The sequence below is a fragment of the Monopterus albus genome, unplaced genomic scaffold (assembly GCF_001952655.1).
Source record: "Monopterus albus unplaced genomic scaffold, M_albus_1.0 scaffold135.1, whole genome shotgun sequence".
Taxonomy (NCBI): Eukaryota; Metazoa; Chordata; class Actinopteri; order Synbranchiformes; family Synbranchidae; genus Monopterus; species Monopterus albus.
The window spans coordinates 238,187-263,122 of record NW_018128015.1 but is presented as its reverse complement, the minus strand read 5'-3'; the positions used below and the strand labels follow the sequence as shown (position 1 = coordinate 263,122).

At 41.1% G+C, this 24,936-nt stretch overlaps 2 protein-coding genes across 2 annotated transcripts in view; one reads left to right on the top strand and one right to left on the bottom strand.

Moving 5' to 3' along the window:
- On the bottom strand, window positions 1-21,002 carry cwc27 (CWC27 spliceosome associated cyclophilin). The gene is made up of 14 exons (XM_020613624.1): window positions 20,757-21,002; window positions 20,186-20,282; window positions 19,952-20,064; window positions 19,615-19,758; window positions 19,391-19,489; window positions 19,187-19,290; window positions 18,037-18,106; window positions 17,453-17,532; window positions 17,328-17,364; window positions 17,072-17,247; window positions 8,982-9,085; window positions 3,776-3,885; window positions 3,564-3,676; window positions 1-586 (listed from the first exon to the last, which is right to left on the bottom strand). The coding sequence occupies exons 1-14, from the start codon at window positions 20,796-20,798 to the stop codon at window positions 424-426; spliced, it is 1,452 nt and encodes a 483-aa protein (XP_020469280.1). The 5' UTR covers window positions 20,799-21,002; the 3' UTR covers window positions 1-423.
- A 424-nt stretch (window positions 21,003-21,426) lies between these two features.
- Window positions 21,427-24,936, top strand: part of ppwd1 (peptidylprolyl isomerase domain and WD repeat containing 1) — a 6,430-nt gene continuing 2,920 nt past the window's right edge. Inside the window, 10 exon segments of the mRNA XM_020613562.1 lie at window positions 21,427-21,851; window positions 21,974-22,076; window positions 22,600-22,703; window positions 22,881-23,001; window positions 23,103-23,502; window positions 23,582-23,772; window positions 24,377-24,566; window positions 24,643-24,824; window positions 24,911-24,934; window position 24,936. The exon segment at window position 24,936 is cut by the window's right edge and continues 51 nt beyond it. Of these exon segments, the coding sequence (XP_020469218.1) occupies window positions 21,719-21,851; window positions 21,974-22,076; window positions 22,600-22,703; window positions 22,881-23,001; window positions 23,103-23,502; window positions 23,582-23,772; window positions 24,377-24,566; window positions 24,643-24,824; window positions 24,911-24,934; window position 24,936 (1,449 nt within the window). The 5' untranslated portion in view covers window positions 21,427-21,718.

Below are 24,936 nucleotides of genomic sequence, written 5' to 3'. Positions count from 1 at the left end.
TGTACTTAATAAACTGGCAACTGAGTGGTACATTTATTTAAAATTACAAGTCAAATCATTAAAGCTTCTTAACAAATGTAATTTAACTTTCTGGCAAACACTCACATTAAAGTACATGGAGATCTACACAACATACACAGAAAAAGAAGGATGTAAACAGGCAAAAAAGTTAAAATTGAACACAATCACATCATGACCTTGATCGTTACTGCAACCACAGTCTTAATCCTGATGGCTGAATGGATGGATAGATGCGCTATCCTGGCGAAGAAGCCTTGCCATCACAGATGAGAGGGATTCACCCCACATCAGCGTCGTCATTCCAGATGTTCAAGTCAGGAGACTGTTGTGGTGGAGAAGTGTCAGGAAGCCGTGTGACCAGGTCTTCAATCACACGACCTGGACAGGAGCTGACCTTGGACCTCATCTCTTTGCCTTCTTTTCCTTCATGATCTTCTTGCTCTCCTCTCTCCTTCGCTTATTGACGGGGTTGCGTGGGTCGTAGATTTCAAAAGTGTCCTCATCCTGCATTGTGGCATCCTTGACTTTTCTGGTTTGCTCATCAAACTGCAGAACATGGGCCATCCTAAATCAGATGGAGAGTGATGGAGAGAGTTCAAAGAACAGCAGCAGAGGATCCACTAAATCACCGCCCGTGTGCTTTTACCTCGAAGCTAGTCTCTTCTTGCTTTGAGCACTTTGATTACAGTATTATTGTAAAAAGTATTTAAACCATCTATTATTCTAACTGCAGCTGTTTTCATCTGCCAATCATAAATATATAATAACATTCTTTATATTTCAAAAATGAATAATCATGGAATCAGCTGACATTGAGTGAAATATAAGTCTGTCACGTTGCCAGAGGAGAGTGTTCCACAGGCTTGTGCTAAACGCTAAGTGAAAGCCAGATGATGCATTTAGCTCAGCTCTTCTAATTAAAATGTATCATGAAATATTCAGAACTGTTTCAAGGTCACCTCTGTAACTCCACAGTAAGTCATTACAAACAAATCACCACTTTCTAATTCTAGTGAAGATCCTTGGTACTGTGAAGAAGCAAGACATTAATCCCTTGTAAGTTTGTGACTGATGAGTGATCAGTTCAGGCAGTGACCTCTCTGTGGGTGCCACTGCACTGCCAAACTACGGCTATGGGAAGCTCCAGGTTACGGCTCGTTAAGTTCCTGTGGTGGGAAAACACTAAAGGAGTCAGTCTGGGATCACACGAAGGGACAGAAGATGCTGAGACAGCCTTAAATCCACAGAATAACTGTGGCACCTTCTCCAAGATGCTGGAACAACCGACCTGGAAACACTGTGCAGGTGTGTGAGGAGAACTGGGGCTGGTTCAATAAAACACCAAACTGTGCTTTGTATGATGCTAATTGATTAATAAAAACTATCCATGTCATCATGTTTGAAAGCATCCTCACTTTACTTTCAGTGCCTAAAGTTTTTGCACAGCACTACATCAGCCCCAGCAGATACACTCAGAAAGGCCTGTTCATCATCAACAGGTCTTCCTTATCTGCTGGAGAAAAACATTTATATGAGCTTGTGCTGTATATGTCTGGGTGCGTAGATTGTGCTCATGTGCACCAGTGTGTTTTAAGCCGTCTCCATATCCTCGATCTCTGTCTAGCTTTTGGGTTTGATGCCTCGTCTACTGTGTGCAGCATGTGGTATGTGTCTGCTATTGTCTCTGGCTGACTGCTCAGTTTGGTTGTGTTTGTGCGCTCTGCACTCTCTCCCCGTCTTCATTTGAAATCGGCAGGAGTTGTGACAGCTCATCTAGAATGTCATGGCTAGACTCTGGCAGACCCTGAGGACTCCTGCTGTGTGAGCAGGCCGCCTCTGATAATTTGTCTAGCAGCGTTAGTGATGACAGGCTCCCGGCCACGCAGCCTTGGAGTCATACAGCTCAGAGACGTGATGTGGAAACCCAGCTTATCGAAACCACTCTGTGCTGCCATGATGGGAGGCTACAGAAGCCTTTCCTCTATTTATTTTTCTTGCTCTTTTTTACTCAAATAAAAACAGTACAGGAGGGATGGCGAGAGCAACGGCAGGCTCTTTGCATTGAGTGTGTGTGTGTTAGCAGAGACCAAGAGGAGGAGGAGGGGGACGAAGAGGGAGAGTCTGAATATGTAGACACAGACACAGATGGAATAGTTTACCTCCTCTGGCCCAGACTTGACTTCCAAAGTCTGACCTGTTGTAACCCACATTCTGTTCACGGTGCTCCTAGACTGGCACAGACTTCCCACTGGTGTTTTTCTAGGACTGTTATGCTACTGCCCCTGTCCCTGCCTCCTCACCTTACCTGGCGGGGGCAGCACAGTGAGGTGTCTGCAGCCAGGAGGGGCTCCAAACGCCAGCCAAGGCTTTTCTCAAATTCATTAGGGCCCCCACACACAGACAGAGACTTCAAGGGGGCTTCTTGAGACTAATAGCAACTACAGGTTTTGTTATTCTAAATCTCTCACACACAGACACTTTGCTCAAACACATGGTATTCATTTCAAACTCTCACTCTGTGTAGGTAGACTCTGAGATCTTTGGTGAAAAACAGAATACGAGAGAAAAACACAGCGTCAGCGCTGATTTCCTGATGGCCAATCCTGGTGGCTGTGGGTTCAAATCCCACTGCGACATAAGCATACAACTCACACACATTTATCAGAATCTGAAGCGAGCTTCGGCTTCGACAAAGGTCAGGCTCATCGCTTCCAGTACACGGAGTGATTTTCTGCAGTATCTGACCAGTTTACTGTCTCATTTGTATGGCTATTACTGTTATATTAAAAGGTTCTGTTCACAATCAGCAGAGCCTAGTGAAAAGGGCTTTTTGTGCCAACTTGCTTGAACCTCTCCTTCCACAAAACTGTGTGTTTTCCAGACTGCTTCTTGAACTCTCCAGGAGCAGACAGGACTCTGGTACTCACATGCTGCTGCTAATATCTGCTACAGTCAATAGTGTCAGTGATATAAAGCTTAGCAAGGCTGCTTACACGCGCTTAATAATAAACTAGTCCTTATCTGAGGGACACTAGAGTTGTCATAAAATATCGACATAACCTCCTATTTATTTAGGTTGGTATGAAATTAAAACAACTGCAGATTAATTTAACAACTGGTAATCTTCTAAAAACGGGCAGTGTCAGACAACTGTGCCCATAAATCCTATCTGGTAAGAAGCATCAAAATCTTTTAGGCTAGTTAGGCTACTGAGGTACGGTACAACATGTTCTCCAAACCCGCTCTCTGTCTAATAAGCTAATTATGCAGCTTGATTGTGAATAATAAAGTATTGATTATAGGTGTCTCCAGAAGGTAAATGATTTTGCATGTTTGTCTCTTTCTCCATTGTCCAGGACAGAGTTAGCTCCAGTAAAAACCATGTTTGATTTTCTCAGCCCCAAATTTGTGGCCACAGTCACGCAGGTGTCAGACTTTGTTTTATCAGCTGGCAAATAAATGCAAACAAATGATTCCACAATAACAGATGAAACCGAGGAAGTGAATAAATAAATAAATAAATAGGTATCATGTTCACTGACCATCCTTTGTCGTCATCTTCTGCCAGCTCCTCAACGTCCTCCTCTTCCTCCTCTGGAGCTTCGGTGATGGCCGACGACAGCTTAGACTTGAAGCGATTGAGGAGGGTTAGCGTCTACAAGACAAACAGATCAGACACCATTAGAACATACAGTTAACTGGGACAGACTCTAGTCTGACCGCTCAAATGATTTCTTTTTCAAGAGCGTTTTACCTGTTCTTCTCTGCCTGAGCCTTTCTTAGACTTTTGTTTCTTGAGTTCTTCGTACTTCTTTCTTCCCTCCAGATACTCAGCTACCGCCTCACTGGTTGGTTTTTTATCCACTGGAACAACAAGAGAGACGTCACCACTGATTATTACTGACTTTTTTTTTCTTTATCTCAGCCACAGTTGGCTGTGACAATGTTAAAGCTAAACAAACAAACAAAGAAAATCACCTTATAAACTATTTTTACAGGATATATTCTATAACATAAGCATAACTGTTGAGTATATAAAATCCAGGGCATATCCTTTATGATGACACAGGAACAGAACCTTAGCAACATTTCCTGCCACACAAAATAAATGTCAGCTGTCAAAAAACAGGTCAAACATTATGTACCGGAGTATTTCACTCATGCAAGTTCCATGACAAAAGTTACATTTTTTGTGGAGGAGATGAAGATGTGTTTTTGGCAAAAATACATCTTCCCCAAGTGGAAGATAACTGAAAAAATGAATGGCTTTAGTCCCATGGGGTGTTTGGGTCAGCTCTCGTGTCTTGTGGCTTTTAGGCAGAGAAAACAAATGCTGAGCAATCACTGGAATTACCAACCCTGCCCTGGAAATCTAAGTGCCACACTTTCCCCACTTCACGCGATGTCAACACAAAAATCTGCTCTTCTGCTTGAGGGGCAAACATTTCCTCTTGATTTATGAAGGCAACGAGTGATCTCCCTCCATCTCTCCCCTCGTCAGTCCCCCCTCCTGGAGTCTGTGACCTGCTGTGCTACATGAGGAATACACATCACCTTATTCAGCTGTTGTCACTAACTACTATCTTTGAGCTTGGTGGCCTTTCTAACTACATTCCTCCACTCTCCTGTCACCTCGATTCAAGAGAGCTACAAATCTGCTGATGTTGCAGCAACCGAAGGTTGTTGTGGACGACAAAGAGGTTCCCCATGTCTCCTAAACAATCAGCAGATTTTAAAGGTACGTTAACTAGGATTTCTCACACTGTCTGATAAACCCAGTGACAGTGGGACAGGACATGGTGTCTCCCAGCCACACCCCCCCTCCATGACCCTCTGCTGCCTACAGCCTCCTGTTGTCAAAGTACGGTCTGTAAATCAGCCCCGCCTGCCGCCTAGCCAAGGTTAGAAGAAGGGTTTTTCCAGCCAGTAGTCATGTCAAACTGCCATGGAGGAGCTCTGGGCAGCTAAAAGTCTGAACCAGCAGCTGTCAGAGTGAAGAGGTGGCGTCTTTAGCACAGAGAGAGTGGGACAAAGAAAGAGCAACAACCAGGGTTAACATGGGTTTGGCTGTTTGACATGGAGAGGGTTAAAAGCAGCCAGAGGACTCAGACTGGATCCAGATGTGGCCTTCTTCCTTCTGGATGTGTTAGTATCTAAAGCTAACCTGTTTGTTTTGGTAGCATTAGCCACCTAGCATGGTCAGGATTTTCCCTTTGTGTTGAATTAATATGATTTTAATTTGGGAGGAACTGGAGCTTTGTGTCACATCAGCAGTAACCAGAGCTTCTACTGGACTGACACTAACCTAGCTTCAGATTGGAGGATGCAGTTTGTATAGTTTGTCCCAACCAGGCTTCTGTAGTTTACGCTGTCCCTAGTCATGTTTACTAGTGACAGCGTAAACTACTGAGTCTCACTAGACCCTCTAGGCTGAAAAGACATTAAGCAGAGTAGAGTAGAAAAGTCAAAGCAGCCGCATTACTGCTCATTATCAATCAAAAACACATCAAAATGATCCAACTTAAATTATGCAACCAAGAAGTCTTTTAAAACATGAAAATATTTCACTGTGTGTCCAATGAAAATAACCAACCTGTCAAATGGTATAGTGAGTAGACAAAATAACATGCTAATCTTAATCAGAGATAATTGGTGTTTCACACATCACCGTGCTGCGACACGTCTTCAAAGTCAACAACATGAGTGACAAGGCAGCGCTGTAATAAAACAACCAGAGCTCTCAGACATAACCTGTATATTACCTAAGTGGGATAAAAGCCACATCATTTTGGATGGATACTGAAAGGGCAGTGGTTTCAGATTGGCTCTCTTATTTTTGGCTCTGGGACCCAGTGGTCATGCCAAGAAAGAGAAAACCAGACTACAGGAACATGCTGCAATTTATGTGATGAAAAATGAAGTGATAAAAAAATCAAAAAGGTAAAATGTAAAGAGAGAGTTTGCTTTTCACTTTAATCATGCCAACGCATGGGCCGAGGAATAGGCACTTGCTTGTTAGGTATTTTTAGTCAGATAGATATTGGATAGATACTTTATGTATTAGAAATGTTTAGTGGAGATAGGATGTCTAGTTAGACTGTTAAATGCTTAGTCATGCTTATGAGTTTCTACAGGGTACATCTGGTCAAGGATAACTAGAGAGAAGAGTTGATGCCTGTCAGCAGACAGGGTGGTTAATATTATTATTATGACGTGTATAACTGTAGCCTTAGCCATAATATGTTCTTATGTTTAAGTCACGACATGTTCTAGAGGTCGTGTGAGAATGTTTTTAGTTACTCACCACTTAATCAACAGACACAAACATTAACACATTGATTTGCTTCATGTTTTGACTACTGCTATGACCAGCTGCAAAGCTGGTAACAGAGACGTCTCGGCTGACGTTTCTGTGTAGTATGGGGCTAGTCCAACCGAGGGGATATAATGTATAGGCCTGGTGGGTTCAGGGTCTTTCATCTTACATCTGCCTGCGAGCAGGTTGGAGGTGCAAGATACCTGAGTATGTAATGTTAATTTTTACCTGTGTTCATGGAATAAATCAGCACTGTTTTGAAGTTACTTGGACTGTCTCGTCTCTCAGAGTTAGTAATGGTAACAAGAACCAAAGTCCAACATGCTTCATGCAGAAACCATTTACAAAATATTACAACTGCAGCTAACTACTGTTTTTCTTTAATCAGTTAATCTGGTGATGTTTTTTTAAATATTCAACTAGGTCTTTGGTCTACAATAATAATCAATACAATTTGCTGGAGCCCATACTGATGTTTTCAAATGTCTTGTTTTGTCCGGTCAATAGTTCAAAAGCCACAAATATTCAGTTTGCAATGAGATCAAACTGAGAAAAACAGAAGATCATCAAACTGAGGAGTGTTTCCAAGCAAATGTTTGGCATTTTTGCTTGAAAACGTGATCAAAATGTTAAGCGATTTTCAAAATAGTTACTAAATTATATGTATATAGACTAATTATTTTAGATATACAGTAGATTAATCAACTGCCTTACTATTTAAAGAGGCAGAAGAAGGAAAGAAAGCTGCTTCAAGGCTTCAGACATCCATGAAAAAGGTCTCAACTTACCTTCAGTAACAGCAGTTGTGCCTTAAACTGACTAACAGCAAAAAAGTGGGAGTGTACTGATGTAAGGACTATTAGTAACCACTTCACACTGGCAGTGAAATACCTGGGTCAGTATAATGGAAATGATCTGTATTAAAATGTCAGCAGACAGAATAAAGACAGTGTTTATGTGGAGTAAATCACATGGACTAGAGAGCTTTACTCTGTATTTATGTTTATATACTGTATGAATGTAGTTTAAAACCAGATGCTACTGTACCGGTGTTGTCATCCAGTTATATACAAGTAGAAGTACATCCTTTAATTGAAAGTTTTATTTGAAGGTTAAAGATCTTGTATTAAATATTTTAGAGCTAAAACAATTAGTTGATTTAGTAATTATCAAGGAACATTTCTCTGGTTCCAGCTCCTTAAATGTAAAGATCTGTTTCCTTTTTCTTATGTGATACTCAAATGTAATATATTTGGGGTGTTGGTTACACAAAACATGCAGTTTGGAGATTTTATCTTGGATCCTATTTGTTTGAAAACAGAGAAAATAATGTGCAAATTAACTGGTGATAAAAATCTCTTATTTCAGACTTCTATGTTGTGCAGCACCACTGAAGCTACAGGTCAGAGGTCAGAGCAGAATGGCTTCAGCTTTGCATGATGTAGTGGGATCCTCAATGCAGCTGCACAGCTTCTCCAGTGAGACAAGCCCTCGCCACAGTGTTCTTCTGTGGCCGAGCTGAGTTTCAAGATTTACAGCATCTGAGCAGACATCTGTCTCCCCTGCAGTGACCACTGGCCCATGACATCTAAGATGTCCATCTAATGGAATTAACTTTGGCTTCCAACACAGAAATGTAATGAAGAACTCCTGCCTCTGGCTAGGCTGCCAGAGAAGAACAAAGGTCCCTAGCAGGGTTTAGATACCTCGTAAGATAATGGAGGAGCTTAGGCTAGTTGCCACTTGATATAACAGTGCAGGCTGTTATTGACTCAACACTTGAGTTCATATCTGGAGATGTTTAGAGAGGGCCTCTTTCTGCTTAGGGTGTTTGTAGAAGCAGCTTAAGTCAGACAAACCAACAGAATCAGAGTTAATCTTTGCACAATGTGATGATTGTATCTTGTGCTCTCTCGCCTAAAATCTTGAACCACTCACCATTAAACCATGAGTGGGTTCTGTGTGTCTGTGTTTAAAAACATAAAACCATCAGTGTTTGTGGAGACAAAAACAACATTTGAGCAACAAAAGCCCATCACGGTCTCCAGTAAATTCTGGTTGGTGGTAATCCCACAGTTAGGCTGGTCCCTGCAGAACCCCCCGCAAACTAGTCTGTATTGTTACACAGCGATATGCACTCAACCCCAAGTTAACCCCCGAGCCTAAGTGGTTTTTGTACATTTCAAAAATGCGTTTCAGCACCAGCAAAATCCCCGAGATTGACACCATTATGACAGATTGATATGTGGTGAAGACCCGGGGAGATTTGGGGGCAGATTTTCATGGTATCACATTGGCCAAAGCTGCACACTAACAAACACACTGGGGGCTCTGTGTGCAACTGTGGTGGCCACTCAACAATTTCGACCCAGACAATTTTCTGCAAGAGCTAACACAAAAATGCAAACCCTTGTGTCTGTGGGGGGAGGACGTCTGCAACTAATTGACAAAATCAGAGGCCTGTCTGTCTTAGTGTCTGTTAGCAGAGAATGTAGTGTGGACCACCCTCTTAGACACGCTGGTCATGCCTGGAGCTGTTGTGAAAAGGTGCCTGGTACCTAGTTATCAAACCACAACATTTACAGTATACTGGGCAACAGTAAAACATCATTAAAACAAAGGGGAAGACAAGCTGTTCTCATACCTTCCTTGACTTCATCTACTGCTGACTTTGAACTTTCTTCTTTCCTTTGCTTTATGGCCTGGAGTTCCTTCTTCAGCTGCCGCGCCTCTCTCCGTAATTCATCACTGTGAGGAGAGAAATCAACACAACATATACATATAAACTGTTATAAGCAGTAGCAGACCCAAGTGACTACAGCTTCACAGACAAAAGAGAAATGACAAGACTTTTCATTGGCTCCTGCGTAAGAAAATAAACAAAACACACAGATAACTTTAAAAAGTTTTACATCATGGACAATTATGTGAACACATAAAACAGCAAAACACTCTGTGCAAGAGTCAGAATGAAGAATGTACCTTAAAAGTTTGTCTTACTTCAATAAATTTGATGCACACTTAATAGAATTATTGCTCCTCACTCCCGGCTCCTGAAAGCACTAGAAAGGGGGCGCGGGGGGGAACAGAGTCCACTGAGAAAGATTTCAACGTGTTTCTTGTTCGGAGATGAGCAACTGTCACTGTAGCGGCTTCATCACAGCGGCAGAAAGAGGGAAGTGACTGAAAGAGGCTGTAACTTCTAGCCTCTTCAAACACTGTCAGTCAGTGTTGGGGATGATCAAATCCAAATCAATCCAAAAGTTGGTCACCTCGTACAGATCTGGAATGGTGTAAAACGCAAATGAACCCTAAACTGCACAACTTCACTACAGTGTTAAAATCATATATATCATATATCCAAAGTCTTTTAAGTCAAAGTTGTTTTTGTACTACTTGTATATAATCGACATGTTCCAAGCCCCAAGACAAGACCAGCACATCTCAGATCCTACGTCTTCACCAAAAAGTTGTTTTGAGTTTTTTTCATGAGCCACGTGTCACTGGAATTAAAGTCAAAACAGCCTTTTAAAATGTTTTCATACAGGTCCAGACTAAAGTCATCAGATTCATGAGCCCCAGTCATGTGACTCATGTCCATAAATCTGCATGAACACATGTCTTTGCATGTAAAGCCATGTGAGATTACTGCACATTTTGTGCAGTTAACTATATAAATGTCTTGTGGTACATAAAACTCACATCTGATTAATGCACTTAGTGGCAGAAGTAATGAAAACCGTTACAGTTCCTTTCCTCATGTGTCACTACCTTAAATATTACAGACATGGCTCACGTCCAGTTGCCCTCATAAAACCTTTAGCTGGATGACAGAAGCTGAGGCATTTCCACTTCAGGGTTTCAAGGTAGTGTCCCTTTTGGCAGACGACCTGAAAATCATACTGCCTGACAGCTCTGATTTTGTCCCATTGTGTTGCTGAGCCACAAAGCACAGGTAAGCTGCACAGTCCGAGCCCCTGGCCTACAAACGTGAGACCAAACAATGGCTGCCTTTGTTTCTACCATCTGTTTCTATGGAGTGACATTCATTTATATCCTACTTGCTCCTTTTATCTGGAATGTTCAATCTTCTGTTTGTAGTTTTCCAACACTCACATTACATTAGTTTAATTCTTGAACACTGTCTGGAGCAAAGCACTGAAGTGATATTTTAAGTGCAAGTGCGTTGGCAAATATTAACAGCTGTGGCTGACTTGATGTCATGTCTCCTCTTCGTTAGCTTCCCTGCTGCTCCTGAGGACACACATCAGGAATCAGTCAGACATACAGTTGTTAGTCCTCTCATTTCCTGATGGAAAAATGCTGCAGCTGAATCCAGACTGAGCTGCCAGGATAGCAGTGGCTGGCAGAGACAGACGTGGCCTGCGTGAGGAAGTCGCCTGCTCAGCTCTGTCTCGAAGCAATGGCAACAAACCTGTCATTTTCAGTTTCACATGACTGAAGAGGTAAAACCTGGTCAAACCCAAGACAGAACACTGACATCCATTAACCTAAACACAGCCATTTTATCCTCCGTTTTAAAATATGATTACTGTTGTAGATGGGCAAAATAACACATCTGATAGTCATTGTTGGTCAACATTTTAAGACCGTTACTTTTTGCTAGTGCATTTATACTCCCTTTGAAATAGTCATCATAATTTGTGAGACCGTTTGGAGAACATATTAGTCTTGTGAGCAGCCACCCTTGTGTGCTCCAAGGCCTGTTTTACCTAATTTAATTAATTTCCTCAGTTTTACAGTATAATTGCACATTGAATATCTTTGAGTTCTGAGATTTGTTGTTGCTAAACATCTGCACATAAGAATTGCCAGGAGTAAGTCTGTGCCACAAATGCCATGACTGGATATTTCCATGATTTTTCATTGTATCGTGCATGAACATGAAACATGTTTGTTTTTGTGTCCATGTATCCATGTAAAAATTAAAAAACTATATTTACAATTAAGTTTAATGTACAGATTAGCCCTTTAAACTGTTATTTTTAGCTGCCATCTGATGTGACAGTGACTTCCTGTTCACACCGTTAAGCTGATTAGGAGTCGTCTGAAACTAATAGTTACTAAAAACATAAGGAGGACTAAAGGTAGATGCACACAGACTTCTCATTCGTCTGAATGGAGGGAGTGCATTTATACAGCGGAGATCAGCAGCGAGGGGGGCCTCCGCTACAACAGGGTAGCATCATGCAGAAAAAAGGTGGGTTCGACCTTTTCTGCAAAGCAATGTGGTGTCATCTGGCACAGCACTGGCCAGTTGTAGAAACTGCCTGACCCATTTCTCCAAAAGCCAGAGAGAAGAAGAAGAAGACAATTATCTAAGAATGTAATTATGTAAGAATGTTAACACTCTGTTATAAATTTTTTTAGTATATTACTTGTGTGGTGTAGAAGAGAATCATTTACTGCTTGCAAACCAATGATGGTAAGATGATGTCATGGGGTAGGACTGGATAAGTCTGACTTCTTCCTACTCCATTCAAGCATGTACTAGGTATAAGCACATTGATATTGGATTAGCATTTGTTGGATATGTGTAAAATTATGTGTGTTGATATATCAACTGTCTTTACATGCTTGAAAGAATCAAATCAAATCAAATCAAATCTAATCAAAGATCCTTCCATCCACCCAAGGATACTGCTGCTGGCCATTTAAAAAACATGAGGAGGTGGAGAAAAGTCCCTCTGCTGTTGTCATTAGTTGCCAGATGAAGAAACTGAACTGAATCCTTTTTGTGACTCCTTGTCAGTCCCTGTGGCCTGGGTCTACTTTTCCTCTTTCAGAAAATTAACAAAGCGAAACCCAGAGAATTGTGGATAATTAGTGTGTCATAACAAAAGCATATGAAGAGACTGGCAGTAAACCAAGAACTCTCTCATGATACAGAACCTTGCATTTGATAGCCCGGTGTCTGGCAGGAGTCTGGGACTGACACGGGAACACAACAGCCTTAAAAATAGAACAGTGATGACTGCATGGCTCATCACAAATTCAGTCATGCTCCGAAAAATGTACAAGTAGGGGCCCTAGCCTTTTTTGGATTTCTGTGTATCCTCATATTCCAGCCTTCAAATGACTGTAAGTAATGTTAAATAGAACCACTGAGTGACTGCAACGAGTAAAATCTATATTTAAAATAAAAAAATGATCACCTTATTACACCAAAAGGATGAAGCCGAATCTTCTCCCTGCTACACTGGACACCAAACACGTCAAACAACCGAGCAAATGATGTGGATGAATGTGCTAGAATAACAAGATGGCTGGATGAACTCCCCTCAGGGGGCACTCCATGGCTTGGTCAAAAGCCAAGGAGAACTGTGAGAAGGAATCCAACCTCAACACAGGAATTTGCATGACTTTGGAGAGTGAACTAGACCAATGCATTACCCAGGCAGCGGAACAAGGTTGCTCCTTTAAAGTGGTTCATCTGTTTTTGACCAGATCCTGTTGATTACTCAAGATGGAAAAAAGTAATGAATCTAGCAGAATGCACAGTGGATCTCCCGAGATTTATATCACTTATTTTTTGTTGTGAATTTTCTGTTCCTTGTCAATATTTAGCTTGTTTGAGAGTGAAAGACACAGTCAAGGTGCACACTGTCAAACGCTGACTTTAATCAAAGCTGAAGTGGCGCTCTACTGGTTTTTATGCGTTTTCAAAACCCCCTCGTCCGAGACATGCGCTGCTGTCTGGAAGTCTTTCCAGCGAGCATGTGCCCCGTATGGTGCAGACATGATACAATGGCCCAGAGATGTGTAAACCTGGCAGTTCCAAAACATACACAGTCGCGCTGCCAAGAACTGGATTCTCTCAAGCAGTTTTCTGCACAAACGCGGCACCGAATGCTTTCTGGATCTGTGTGACCCTTCCCGAGAACGTGCTGGGTTATGACCGATGACGAGAGACAGGTGCAGCCAATTAATACACAGTGACACCTCGGGTGCGGCTGCTCGGTCAGGATAGATAGCGTCTGATGTCTCACTCAAGTGGCACTGTCCACAAAGCTAAAAGTGCTTCCTTCAAGTGCTGTGCATGTGTCAAAGGTGGACAGGGAAATGTAGTAAATCTGGCAGAAGATTCCAGTCGGCTGTGTCCGACAGCCATATGGAAGCATTTTGCCTCCCCTGTAATGCCCCGTCGGGTTTAACAAAAGTGGCGACGACCACATACACTGTTTTCGGTACTTCATTCAGGACTGTCTTTTATAAAGAGGCCTACTTCAAACACAGACATGACACCAGACTTGATCAATAGTAACATAAAAGAAGCATCAAACCGAGAACAGAAGCCAGATTTAGCAACAACATCGAACACAGTACGTTCACACAAACTCAGCATGAACAGGATCTGTTCTGACTGACTGCAACTGTCTTAAAATTTTCTTGGTCCATTATTTGGCAACTTGGTCCTGAATGTGAACAAACCCAAGCATTTTACAATCATGGAATATCACAGTGGAATATCAGCTGGATAGCAACATAAGACTGCAAAAGTATTTTGGTTTCCGGGAGGCTTCTCATTTCAAGGTAGCCGCAGCAGCCTTGACTTGTTGTTCCCCTGACTGAGGCCTTACTTCACTGCGCACTGTCCTTCACACACATCGCTCATAGAACACCAGTGGTGGAAGAAGTACTCAGATCCCTTACTTCAGTAAAAGTAGCAATACTACAGTGTAAAAGTACTCTTTTGCAAGTAAAAGTCCAGCATTCAAAATGTTACTCAAGTAAAAGTACAAAGTTTTAGCATCAAACATACATAAAGTACTAAAAGTACTCATTATGCAGACTGGCACATTTAACATTAACGTATATCATATTATAGGATCGTAATTACTGAAGCATTATCATGTCCATCACATTTAATGTCGCAGCTCATAAAAGGGGGGGAAGCTAGTTTTACGCAATTTATATGCTTATAATGTGAAGTACTTTAAATACTGCTGGGTAGCTTGTGAATTTTCCATCTGAGAGCAATAAAGTTATGATTCTACAATAAAATTTGTATTAATCTGGTTTTGAAAAGTAAATAAATGTATAAAGATAAATGTAGTGAAGTATAAAGTACATTATTTGCCTCTAAAATGTAGTGAAGTATGAAGCAGCACAAAATGAAAATACTGAAGTACAGATACCTCAAAAGGTACAGGAGTAAATGTACTTAGTTACTTTCCACCACTGGTTAAGATGGATTAAAGACCAAACAAAACTGAGAAAAGTGTCAGCTTCTACTATGCTGTCTCATTTTCTCCCAGGTGACTGGGTACCAGTTAATGTGCCTGTTTTTGTGCACAGACGAACCGAGAGCCCCAAGCAAAGCCGTGGTGGGAAAGCAGCGCTCACCCTGCAACAATGCCCCCATTGTCTCGGACTAACACTGTACCTACCGGTCTGCTCTTTGATCCATTGCCAAGACAAACCACTGTGCTGGGTTCTTGTAGCAAAACAATCTGTGCTTGTGTTTAATATACTACAGTCGGCGTGCATTGGGCTGGCTGTCAGTCAGGCTGCACAAACACAACTCACAGGCTCCTTATCCCATTAGCACTAATGAGAGAAGGGTATGTTGATTAGTGTGTTGAAGGCTACCTTGTTAAGTGGATATGTAGGAGAGAAAACTGGCCGGCCTGCGGAATCAAAGCCAGATGACGCATAAATCACTCGTCCATTCTCCCCAGGTCATTTTCATGCTAATGTTGTCTCACCTTGTTGGCTCACACAGAAGCAGTGTTTGCTTCCACTTCAGTGCAGAAAGTAAGTGAAGTAATTTGCATTGAGGGCCAAAATTGCTGTTTCAAAGAGCACCCCCACTGGTGTTGGTCCTGTGAGTCACAACTGAGTGTTTGGGGGTTGTGTGTGCATGTGTGAAATCACAGCTGGAGAACATGTGATGACAACAGTTTGGTTTCCATTCACCTGTTTCACGCACCTTTTCAATTCATGCATAAAATAAATAGCGTGTGAAAAACTGGAAATTTGAACAAAATCTCAAAATATGGCAAAATGTTTGATTGGTTGAAGTGAAAAAAGTTGGTGTATCGATAAAAGCAAATCATGACAAGAGGGAGATTCATGATGCAAATACAGCATGTGGCCTAAATGTCCACTGAACAGATCCAGTCAGAGCAATGCAGCTGTCCTCAAATGAACACATGAAACAAGCATCAGTGTCATTTTTCCATCATGTCAAGTTTTACAGCGCTCTTTAAATGACATCGTCTGGTTACACCCTCTTCTTCTGCAGTATTTTAATTGCATCAGACTGAACATTTTGTGCCACCAGCTGTTTATCTTGATGAGAGGCTGCTAACACAAAACAGCAGTGGATGAAAACACACATCAAGTTGCATTTCATTTGTCCGATTTTCTCAAAATTCACTTCAAATTGGTGATCTGTTGAAAATCTGCCCAGCGAGACTAGACTGACACTAGGAAACAAACCAGCACCATGTGATCATAATCTCTGACCATCAATACTTCTATTATTAAAAGCTGTACAACATAAAAGATCTGTGTGATTTAACATTCTACCTATTTTACAGCTGAAGTTTACTCATCATGCAAAGCTACTCCGCCTGCAACGACAGTTGTTTAATATCTCCTGTAACTTTGGAGGAAAATACTCCTGATAATGTCACAGTCATCTCAGCGAGTTATCTCTGTGTGGGCCTGAGTCTTAGCATTTTTAACAGACAGCCAGTGTAATACAAAGCAGGTGTGGGGATCGAAAGGAAGTTACGAGTCTAATGAAAGACGCAAATGAGTTGCACAATAAAAACTGTGTGTGTGTGTGTAGCTAGGGAGACTTCTTACTGACATTATTAATAAGTCTGACAAAGAATTACAGTATTTCCACTGAAAATCATCCTTTGTCCCTAATGAGCTCAGTTTCCCGGTGTGTAGCCGGCCAGCTTGTGTCTGACCATCTAAATTTTACAATTTATAAACAAACAAACTGGCCCGATAATCCAACCACGACCTCATTAAAGACACCAGCAGACGAAACCCAACTGTTATGGAGGGATTTGCCGTTGCAGAGGCAGTTATTAATAGTGTTACTCGCTGCTTTTCGAGTGTCTAGGCCCTTGGGGTGTCTAAATATTTCTACTCATTGCTTCTGCAGCTGATACTGAAATATTAAGACTAGTTAAACGCAGAGCTCAAACAACTAGTCCATAAACTAGTCCAACTAGTTCACGTTTTCATATGTGAGGATTTTCAACTTTTGAAATATATGAAATTAAATCAAATATTTTGTTGTTGTGAACTGGTGCTCACTGGTCAGACAGGGAACACTGAGGAACACTCTTTTTTAAACCGTTTCTCTACATTTCACAGAAATAAAAAAATGACTAGCAGATTAATCAGCCAATGAAAATAATTAACTCAGTGTTGTAAATAAAAATATAGATAAAAAGCTCATGTTATCTCTCTGTGGATTTACCAAACGCTCTGCTTGTCAGACAAATAAAGTTCAGATGATCTGTTCTCATATAATTATGTTAACTCATAACATATTGCAACAGCTCCCCCACCAGGCCATCACGCTGTATTACAAGTGAAATACCAACTTCATGATATAGGAGTTGTCAGTGACTGAAGCGATGACCAGGTAGACTATGTATCAGACAAACCTGCCACCTGCTGGATGTAGATAACCATTTGAACTATTTGAACTGAGAACCATGGGAGACAAACATGCAGTCGTACCTGCGGCTGCTTTTCTTCCCTCGCTCTTCCTCGCTGGGTTCTGTCGTTTTCTCCACACCTTTTTCTTTCTTCAACTTCTTAATGATAAGATCTCTCATCTTCTCTTTCTCATCTGAATCGCACTCTTCATCTGTATCCATGTCATCTTCCACATCATCATCGGCCTCTTCATCTGTCTGGGAGAACACAATGGAACTTACAATCCGAGAAAAACGACTCTGGGAACCTTTTTGGGAACAAAAGCAATGGCGTTTACCTCAGCTGCATCTCCTGATGCCCCTTTGTTTCTCTTCCTTTTAAAGTAGAATTAATACAGTTTAATGTTTAAAAAGGAAACTCAAAGCTATTGTAATTATTAATTAACTAGTTGTTGGCACATACTTATCAACCGCAGGAACAGAGCTCAGCCTGGGATCATCTTTCAGAAGGTCATGGCTGCTTTTGCTTTTTCCCTTTAGTGTCTGAGGAAGCAGAAACAATCGAGTTTGTTTTTTCCCCCCACATTTTATAACATTGTTCAATTTTAATATAACCTCAATTTCTGATCATTTCCTTTCATTTTAATAGAAAATCATAAAATCAACAATGGTGCAAATATCTTATATTATCCATTTACATTTTCAATGGCCAGTTACCACCAAACACACCAAATGTCGACTCTGAAAGATTGTGCTAAACACTCTACTTAGTTAGAACCATTACATGTAGTAAACACAACCTTATACACATTCCTCTCACAGTAGGAAAGAGATTAACCGGTTTATAGGTGGTGCTCATCGCCATCATGAGCCAAAAACAGCAGTGAAAAGTGAAAACTGAGGCCGAACTAACCTTTACAATGACTGACTTCCTTCAGTAAGCGAATTACTTACTCAATCCCTGTTGCTATGATGTGTGGCTGACTGGGCCAGCGTTAGGTGGTTTTAATGGTCTGTCTGGCAGAGACTAGTTTTGTAAGTCAGTACCTGGCTGACTTGATTCACCATCTCCTCATCTTCTTCAGCTTCCTCCCCAAACGATAACAGGCTGAAGTTCCTACAAAAAATTATAAAACTGTTGGCACTAGAGCACCAATAAGGAAAATACTCAAACATTTAAATGACCAGGAACAATAATCCAGAAAGACTCCAGAAGACTTGTATTAGAAACAGAAGCAAAAGAAACGAGAATAGAAGAGAATAATTAAGGCCACAACATTTTTATACTTAGGTCTCACATTTATTTTAGGTTGTCGCAGTCACCAACCATGTGTTGCATGAATCAGTATCTGGGATTAACTTTTATGGAGGTCAGCCCAAAAAATGCCTACACCCATTTTCACACGAATCAAAAGAAGAACCTTAGATGATCAATCAAAGTTATTTTAATCCCATATTATCAGATAGTGATGGACATTTATTACTGACACCAGACAAAATTAGTGGTGTAGCGGACTGAAGTTGATCTGTGATCCAGAATCCCCCCACGGTTCAGTATGCAAATTAATTGCAACGTTTAACCATCAAAGTGTCAAATACAGTTTTACTGCTGCTGTTACCTTTTAAAGTAATAATTCCCTAAATTTTGATGTAAAGTTGCAGTGAACAGATGCAGACTGAGCAGTCATGTGTTCACTGCAACGTTAATGACAACACGTTGGCGAGCTTTAATTCAACTCAGTGTCATTTGTATAGCACCAAATCACAACAAAAGTCGTCTCAAGACGCTTTACAAAGTAGACTCATCGTCATCGTCATAAACATACCAGTCACACTTCCATTACAATTAGGCTCACAAACTCCTTGGTCAGGTTAGTTTAACAATTGAGCATTGAATTTTTTATTGAAAATTTGATCTTATAAAAAAAATGTTTATTTTATTTTCTGATCAAAAAAATGGATCCGATCCATGACTCAAAATCCGTGACACAAACTGAACCGAGAGTTTTCTGATCTGTTGTACCCCAAGACAAAATGAACAGTTTTATTCTTTTAGAGTGCATGTGGCTGCCAAGGCTGGTTGGATATGAGACAGAGGGAGCACAAAAATGGGGAGAATCAAACAGCCAATGGGTTCCAGCAGCACAAAGTACAAAGATCTTGTTAGGATTAGGACAGATCAACTCTGAGCACTCACTTTGTGGCTTTTGACTGCGATTTCTTTCTCTCCTCCTTGTCTTTTTCCTTTTTGCCTTTCTTTATCTCACGAGGTATGACGTCATCAAAAGGACAGTGAAGCACCTGGAAGAGGCAAAAAGGTTTTTACGTCAGCGTTTACAACAGAGACACTAATAATCAAAAAGATTTCTGAAGAACTAGAAGAAGAGGAGCAAGAAAATACCTCAGCTGTTTTTATCTTGTGGGGATTCAGAGGCCTTTCATCATTGTCACATGCAACATCTGCTAGTCTCAGCATGTTATAAACAGTGTCTCCTGTGACCTGCATTCAGGATTGATAAAAACAGTGACAGTCAGTCATTTGTAATAACCATACAAACCATTTCAGTGCAAGGACATTTGCCTGGGGACAGACTTTACACATAAATCGGTATGCTTCAGATTTACCTTGCCGAATATGGTGTGTTTATTGTTGAGCTCATCTGCACGTGCCAGGGTGAAGAAAAACTGACTGCCATTATCATGTGGTCCAGCATTTGCCATGGCAACCAACCCTCTTCGGTTGAAGCGCAATCTGGAGTGAAATTCATCCTGAAAGTTTGAAAAAAGACAGATATTCCACTGCACGTTTCCAAAAAAGCAGATTTTAACATCAGACATTTTCTCATGATTGAACATAGGGATTCGTGTGTTAATATGTCCTAATAATGAGTCACACTCATGCTTCTGTTAGTGTGAACATTTATCATATAGAATTTAAAAACAAAAGGTGAAGCAGTTTGACCTTGAATGGCCGGCCATAGATGGACTCTCCACCTTCCCCTGTTCCAGCGGGATCTCCGCCTTGAACTATGAACTCGGGCACCACTCTGTGGAATATTGTGCCATCATAGTACCCTAGAAGACAGGGAAATATAAAAGGTATCACTTTATTTTACATATTTTATATGATGTAGCTGCAACAACTGGTCTTTCTGCAGTGTGGCTGAGAAGTGCAGTGCTTTGTTTTTCTTTTTACCTTCCATGGACAGCTGTACAAAGTTCCTGCATGCTTTAGGGGCCTCCTTGGACCACAACTCAATGTCAATGTCCCCTGCTGTGGTCTTCAACAGGACCTAACAAAAGATAATAAAAATAAATCAGGCATTTACATAAGAAAGCATTATTATTATAATGGCAAATTTGTGTAGTATTTTCTAGGCATTACAGCACATTACAGCACACCCAGAGCGCTTTAATACTATCTGACTATTCACACACACCAGTGACATCACTGGGAGGAAATGGGAGGTCAGTGTTTTGCGGACTGAAGAAGCCTAGAGTCGAATTGTCAACCTTCTGATTAGGAGACGACCCGCTCTACTTCCTGAGCCACAGCTGCCCCCAAATACGCAACTTTTAGACATGTGCAAATAAGTACATTGCTTCATTTTAATCGTGTTCAGCGATGCATAGCAACGTAGCCAAACGTCCTGGACTTTATAAGTCCTAAAGGCAAAGTATACATTAAAGGCTTTTGTTGGAAAAGCACACAAAACGATTATGTAGGGGAAAATTGCAAAAAAAAAAAAAAAAAAAGTCGCGCTCACCTTTCCGTTTGTTGGTGGCTCTTGAATGTAAATATTGCTCATTTTGCTGCTGGCTTTGTGGTTTTTGTTAACACTAGAAAACTGATATTTCTAGATTGTGTGACACTTAAACTCTTCGACCACACAGACAATAGAAAGTTAATGTTTGCTATTTTACTTTACAAGTAAAAAAAAATCATACTTTTCTGTCAACAGCCATATTGGCTAAACATGTGAGCTTATTGTTTACCTCTGAGTACGCGGGGGAGTTCTCAATAAAAAATGCTTATTTTTTTATTTATACAACAATAGAAAACTCGAACGGTTAGTTAGGTTTCAAAAGACATATAGTAAATAGCTTATCGGCATGAATACAAACCTGCAAGTGTATTGCAGGTGACAGACCAATATCAAATATATTGTTTAATTCCCCCCTTACGTTGAAGTTTGGTTGGACCCAAGTGTTTCATGGCAATAGACCCCCGGAAACAGCATAGCACTGTCGTTCCACTACAACTAACTACACTGTGTGTCGACCGATTAAAAATTATATTTTTATAAGTCCGTGTTGTTGACTTTGTCTTTATAGCGAGTACACAGTCCATTTTTTTAAATTTCAAAGTTTTAACAAACTCTTGTCCGCTTTTATTTGTAATAGTATATAAAGCAGTAAACAAGTTCGAAAAATACATCATAAGTAACTTCTTGACTGTAAGAAATGTATATGCTCTGAAATTGAACCCTATACTTAAAGTCTCAACAAATGAGACGGCAGCGGGGGCGGGGTCGTGAGAAGAGCATAAGAGCAGAGAAAGACGGCGGTAGTGTGAAAAGGAAATTGTGTTTGCGTTTCAACTGTGTTTTAATCCATTGTTGATACTAGCCTCACGATCCCGACTCCTTACCAGTTGGTGGCGGTAATGCACTAATTCGTTTGCCAACCGCTAATAAGCCGCAGAAGAAGAATAGGAGGAAAAGGAAGAATGGCGGCTTCTGAAAACAATGTGGAGTTAAAGCGAAAAGCAGATGACGATCGGGATGAAGATGGGACTAAAGAAGATGAGGAATGGGTCGGTCCAATGCCAAGCGAAGCCACAAAGCCCAAGAAAAGGAAAGGTTGGTTGCTAGTCAAATCCTTCGCCGCATTTTTGTCCATATACGAGTCCTGCTACTCGATGCTAGTCAGAGTTAACCAAACTCCCTCCAACTCTTGGATGTTTTTGTTTTGTTTTCCTCAGTACTCGAATTTGAGCGCGTATATCTGGACAACCTCCCTTCAGCTGCGATGTATGAACGGAGCTACATGCACAGAGACGTTATCACACACATAGTTTGCTCCAAGTAAGTGTTAATTCACCGTTTTAATCAGTGGTGGAAGAAATATTTAGACCCTTTGAGTGAAGTAGAAATTCAACAGTCTACAATATTAAATTACAGCTTACAGCCCTACATTCAAAATGCATTTCATTTATTACATAGAAGAACCCTTTGAATGTTGTATTTTTAACAATACACTGTTTTATTGTATATTATTTCTTAATGTTGGCAGGGGAGTTGACAAATAATTGTAATCAAGTTTCATAGTTTCCTGTAGCCCTACCAGGTTATACTGGATATCACATTGAATAAAAGGTTATCTGTTAGTATCTATTATTAGTGTTAATCCACTGATACTTAATGTTAAGAGCCTGTAAACCTCAAGCGTATTCACATCCTAAAAGGAGTTAATAATCAGAATGTCCTCAGTGACACATTTATACAGGGAGAGGAGAAGTTTTATTTATGTAGCCTAAGACCCCAGATTTGCATCGAAGGGCTTTAAGTTTCTTTGGCTCTGACCAGAGTAAATTTCCTCTTTTTTCAGGACAGACTTCATTATCACAGCCAGCCAGGATGGCCATGTCAAGTTTTGGAAGAAGAAGGAGGACGAGGGAATAGAGTTTGTCAAACACTTTCGGAGTCACCTTGGTACAAAACAAACTGAATTTATCACAACCTCTTCTCAACCGTCTGCATGACAAAGGGAGAAGAGAACAGACATGCTGACTACCTTGCATGTAGTTTTAGTATATGCTAATTGCACCGTGTACTCCAGTACAACATGTATTGTACGGTATGATGAGTGTGCTCTTGCTTTTCCTGCAGGTGTGATAGAAAGCATTGCTGTCAGTGCTGAAGGGGCCCTTTTGTGTTCTGTTGGTGATGATCAGGCCATGAAGGTTTTTGATGTTGTCAACTTTGATATGATCAATATGCTGAAGTTGGGGTGAGTCTGAAAGACAGTTTTGTACCATGTACAGCTAAAGGCCAAAAACCTCATTTCCACTGTGACATGATTTATTTTTTTTTTTACTTTTCTTTGTGTAGCTTCCAACCAGGCCAGTGTGAGTGGGTCTACAATCCTGGGGATGCTATTTCCACAGTGGCCTGCTCAGAGAAATCCTCAGGGAAGATCTTTGTTTATGATGGAAGGGGAAAGAACGAACCGCTCCATGTTTTCGAGAAGATGCACTCCTCTCCACTGTCCCAAATCCGCCTGAATCCCAAATTTAGAGTTACAAATGAATTCAAGTTCCCCAGACATGTGCACTGGGAATACAAAACAGATACAGACTTGTATGAATTTGCCAAACACAAAACCTACCCCACCAGTCTTGCGTTTTCTCCTGATGGGAGGAAAATGGCCACCATCGCTTCTGACAGGAAAGTCAGGATCTTCCGTTTCCTAACAGGGAAACTGATGAGAGTTTTTGATGAATCATTAACGGTAGGTTCTCAGTCATTTTTCATCCTGGAGCTTTACTAATGTGGCTCTTTCACATGCATGTCACAGCCTTTTGTGTTAGATGTTCACAGAGCTGCAGCAGATGAGGCAGCAGCTGCCCGACATGGAGTTTGGGAGGCGAATGGCTGTGGAGAGAGAACTGGAGAAGGCAGACGGTATCCGACTGACAAATATCATCTTTGATGAGACCGGCCACTTTGTGCTCTATGGGACCATGCTGGGCATCAAGGTCATCAATGTGGAAACCAACAGGTACAAGCTCTCCCGGGAAGTATGTGAAATAGCACCTCTGCTGCCTTTCTCCAAAGGTTAATATTTGATTTCACTGAAGTGTATTAATTTTTTATTGTATTAGATGAGGTGGTCTTTGTTTTAGGTGAGATAGACAACCTCCACTAGAAAATGTGGAAGCAAACCCTGTGACTTTTAGAGGAGAATGTCAGTGTATTAGCAGAATAGATAATAATGTAGATGTAAATTAAACATTAGACGGGGTCAAAGCAGGACACCAAACTTATACATCTAAGTATAATCAAGTAAAACACTTTTTGTAAGAACATCAATATAGTTTCTATTAATAAAAATATGATTTTAAATCCTGTTGAAGACACTACATGCTTGGAAAAAATATACATACTGCAAATCTTACTCACTTGAATACAGTAATCTTAACACAAGCATCGATCCAATGATCTCTAACCCGGTATGCTTCACTTGTCCCACACACCACTGATGGGTGATTGATTGAAGTATCAATTAGTTGATCAAGTCTTGAAGTTTTTTTTCCACCAGCTTGGTGTAAAACATCTAGTCGAGGTCAAATATACAGCGCATTTGTCTGGATCTTGTTCCCCAGATGTGTGCGGATCCTCGGGAAGCTGGAGAACATTCGTGTGGTCCAGCTGAGTCTCTTCCAGGGGGTTGCGAAGGCCATGATTGCGGCACCTACTGTAGAGTTGACGGCATCCGACAACCCTGCCTTAAAGAACATAGAGCCTGACCCCATCATTTTCTGCACTGCGTTTAAGAAGAACCGCTTCTACATGGTGAGATCCGGGTCAAGATGATCAAGCTACATTTCTCTAATAGAATCCGTGTTAAACCATTTTTGCTATGCTTAAGTTCTCAAAGCGAGAACCAGAGGACACCAAGAGTGCAGACTCGGACAGAGACATCTTCAACGAGAAGCCTTCAAAGGAGGAGGTGATGGCTGCCACACAGGCCGAGGGCCCCAAGAGAGTGTCAGACAGCGCCATCATTCACACCACCATGGGAGATATCCACATCAAGCTCTTCCCTGTGGAGTAGGTTTCTGAGAACACTGTGGTTCTGCTCGGAAGTCCGTTACACTCCACTAGATCTAAACAGAGCTTTGATCTTTTGTTTTCAGATGCCCCAAAACTGTGGAGAACTTCT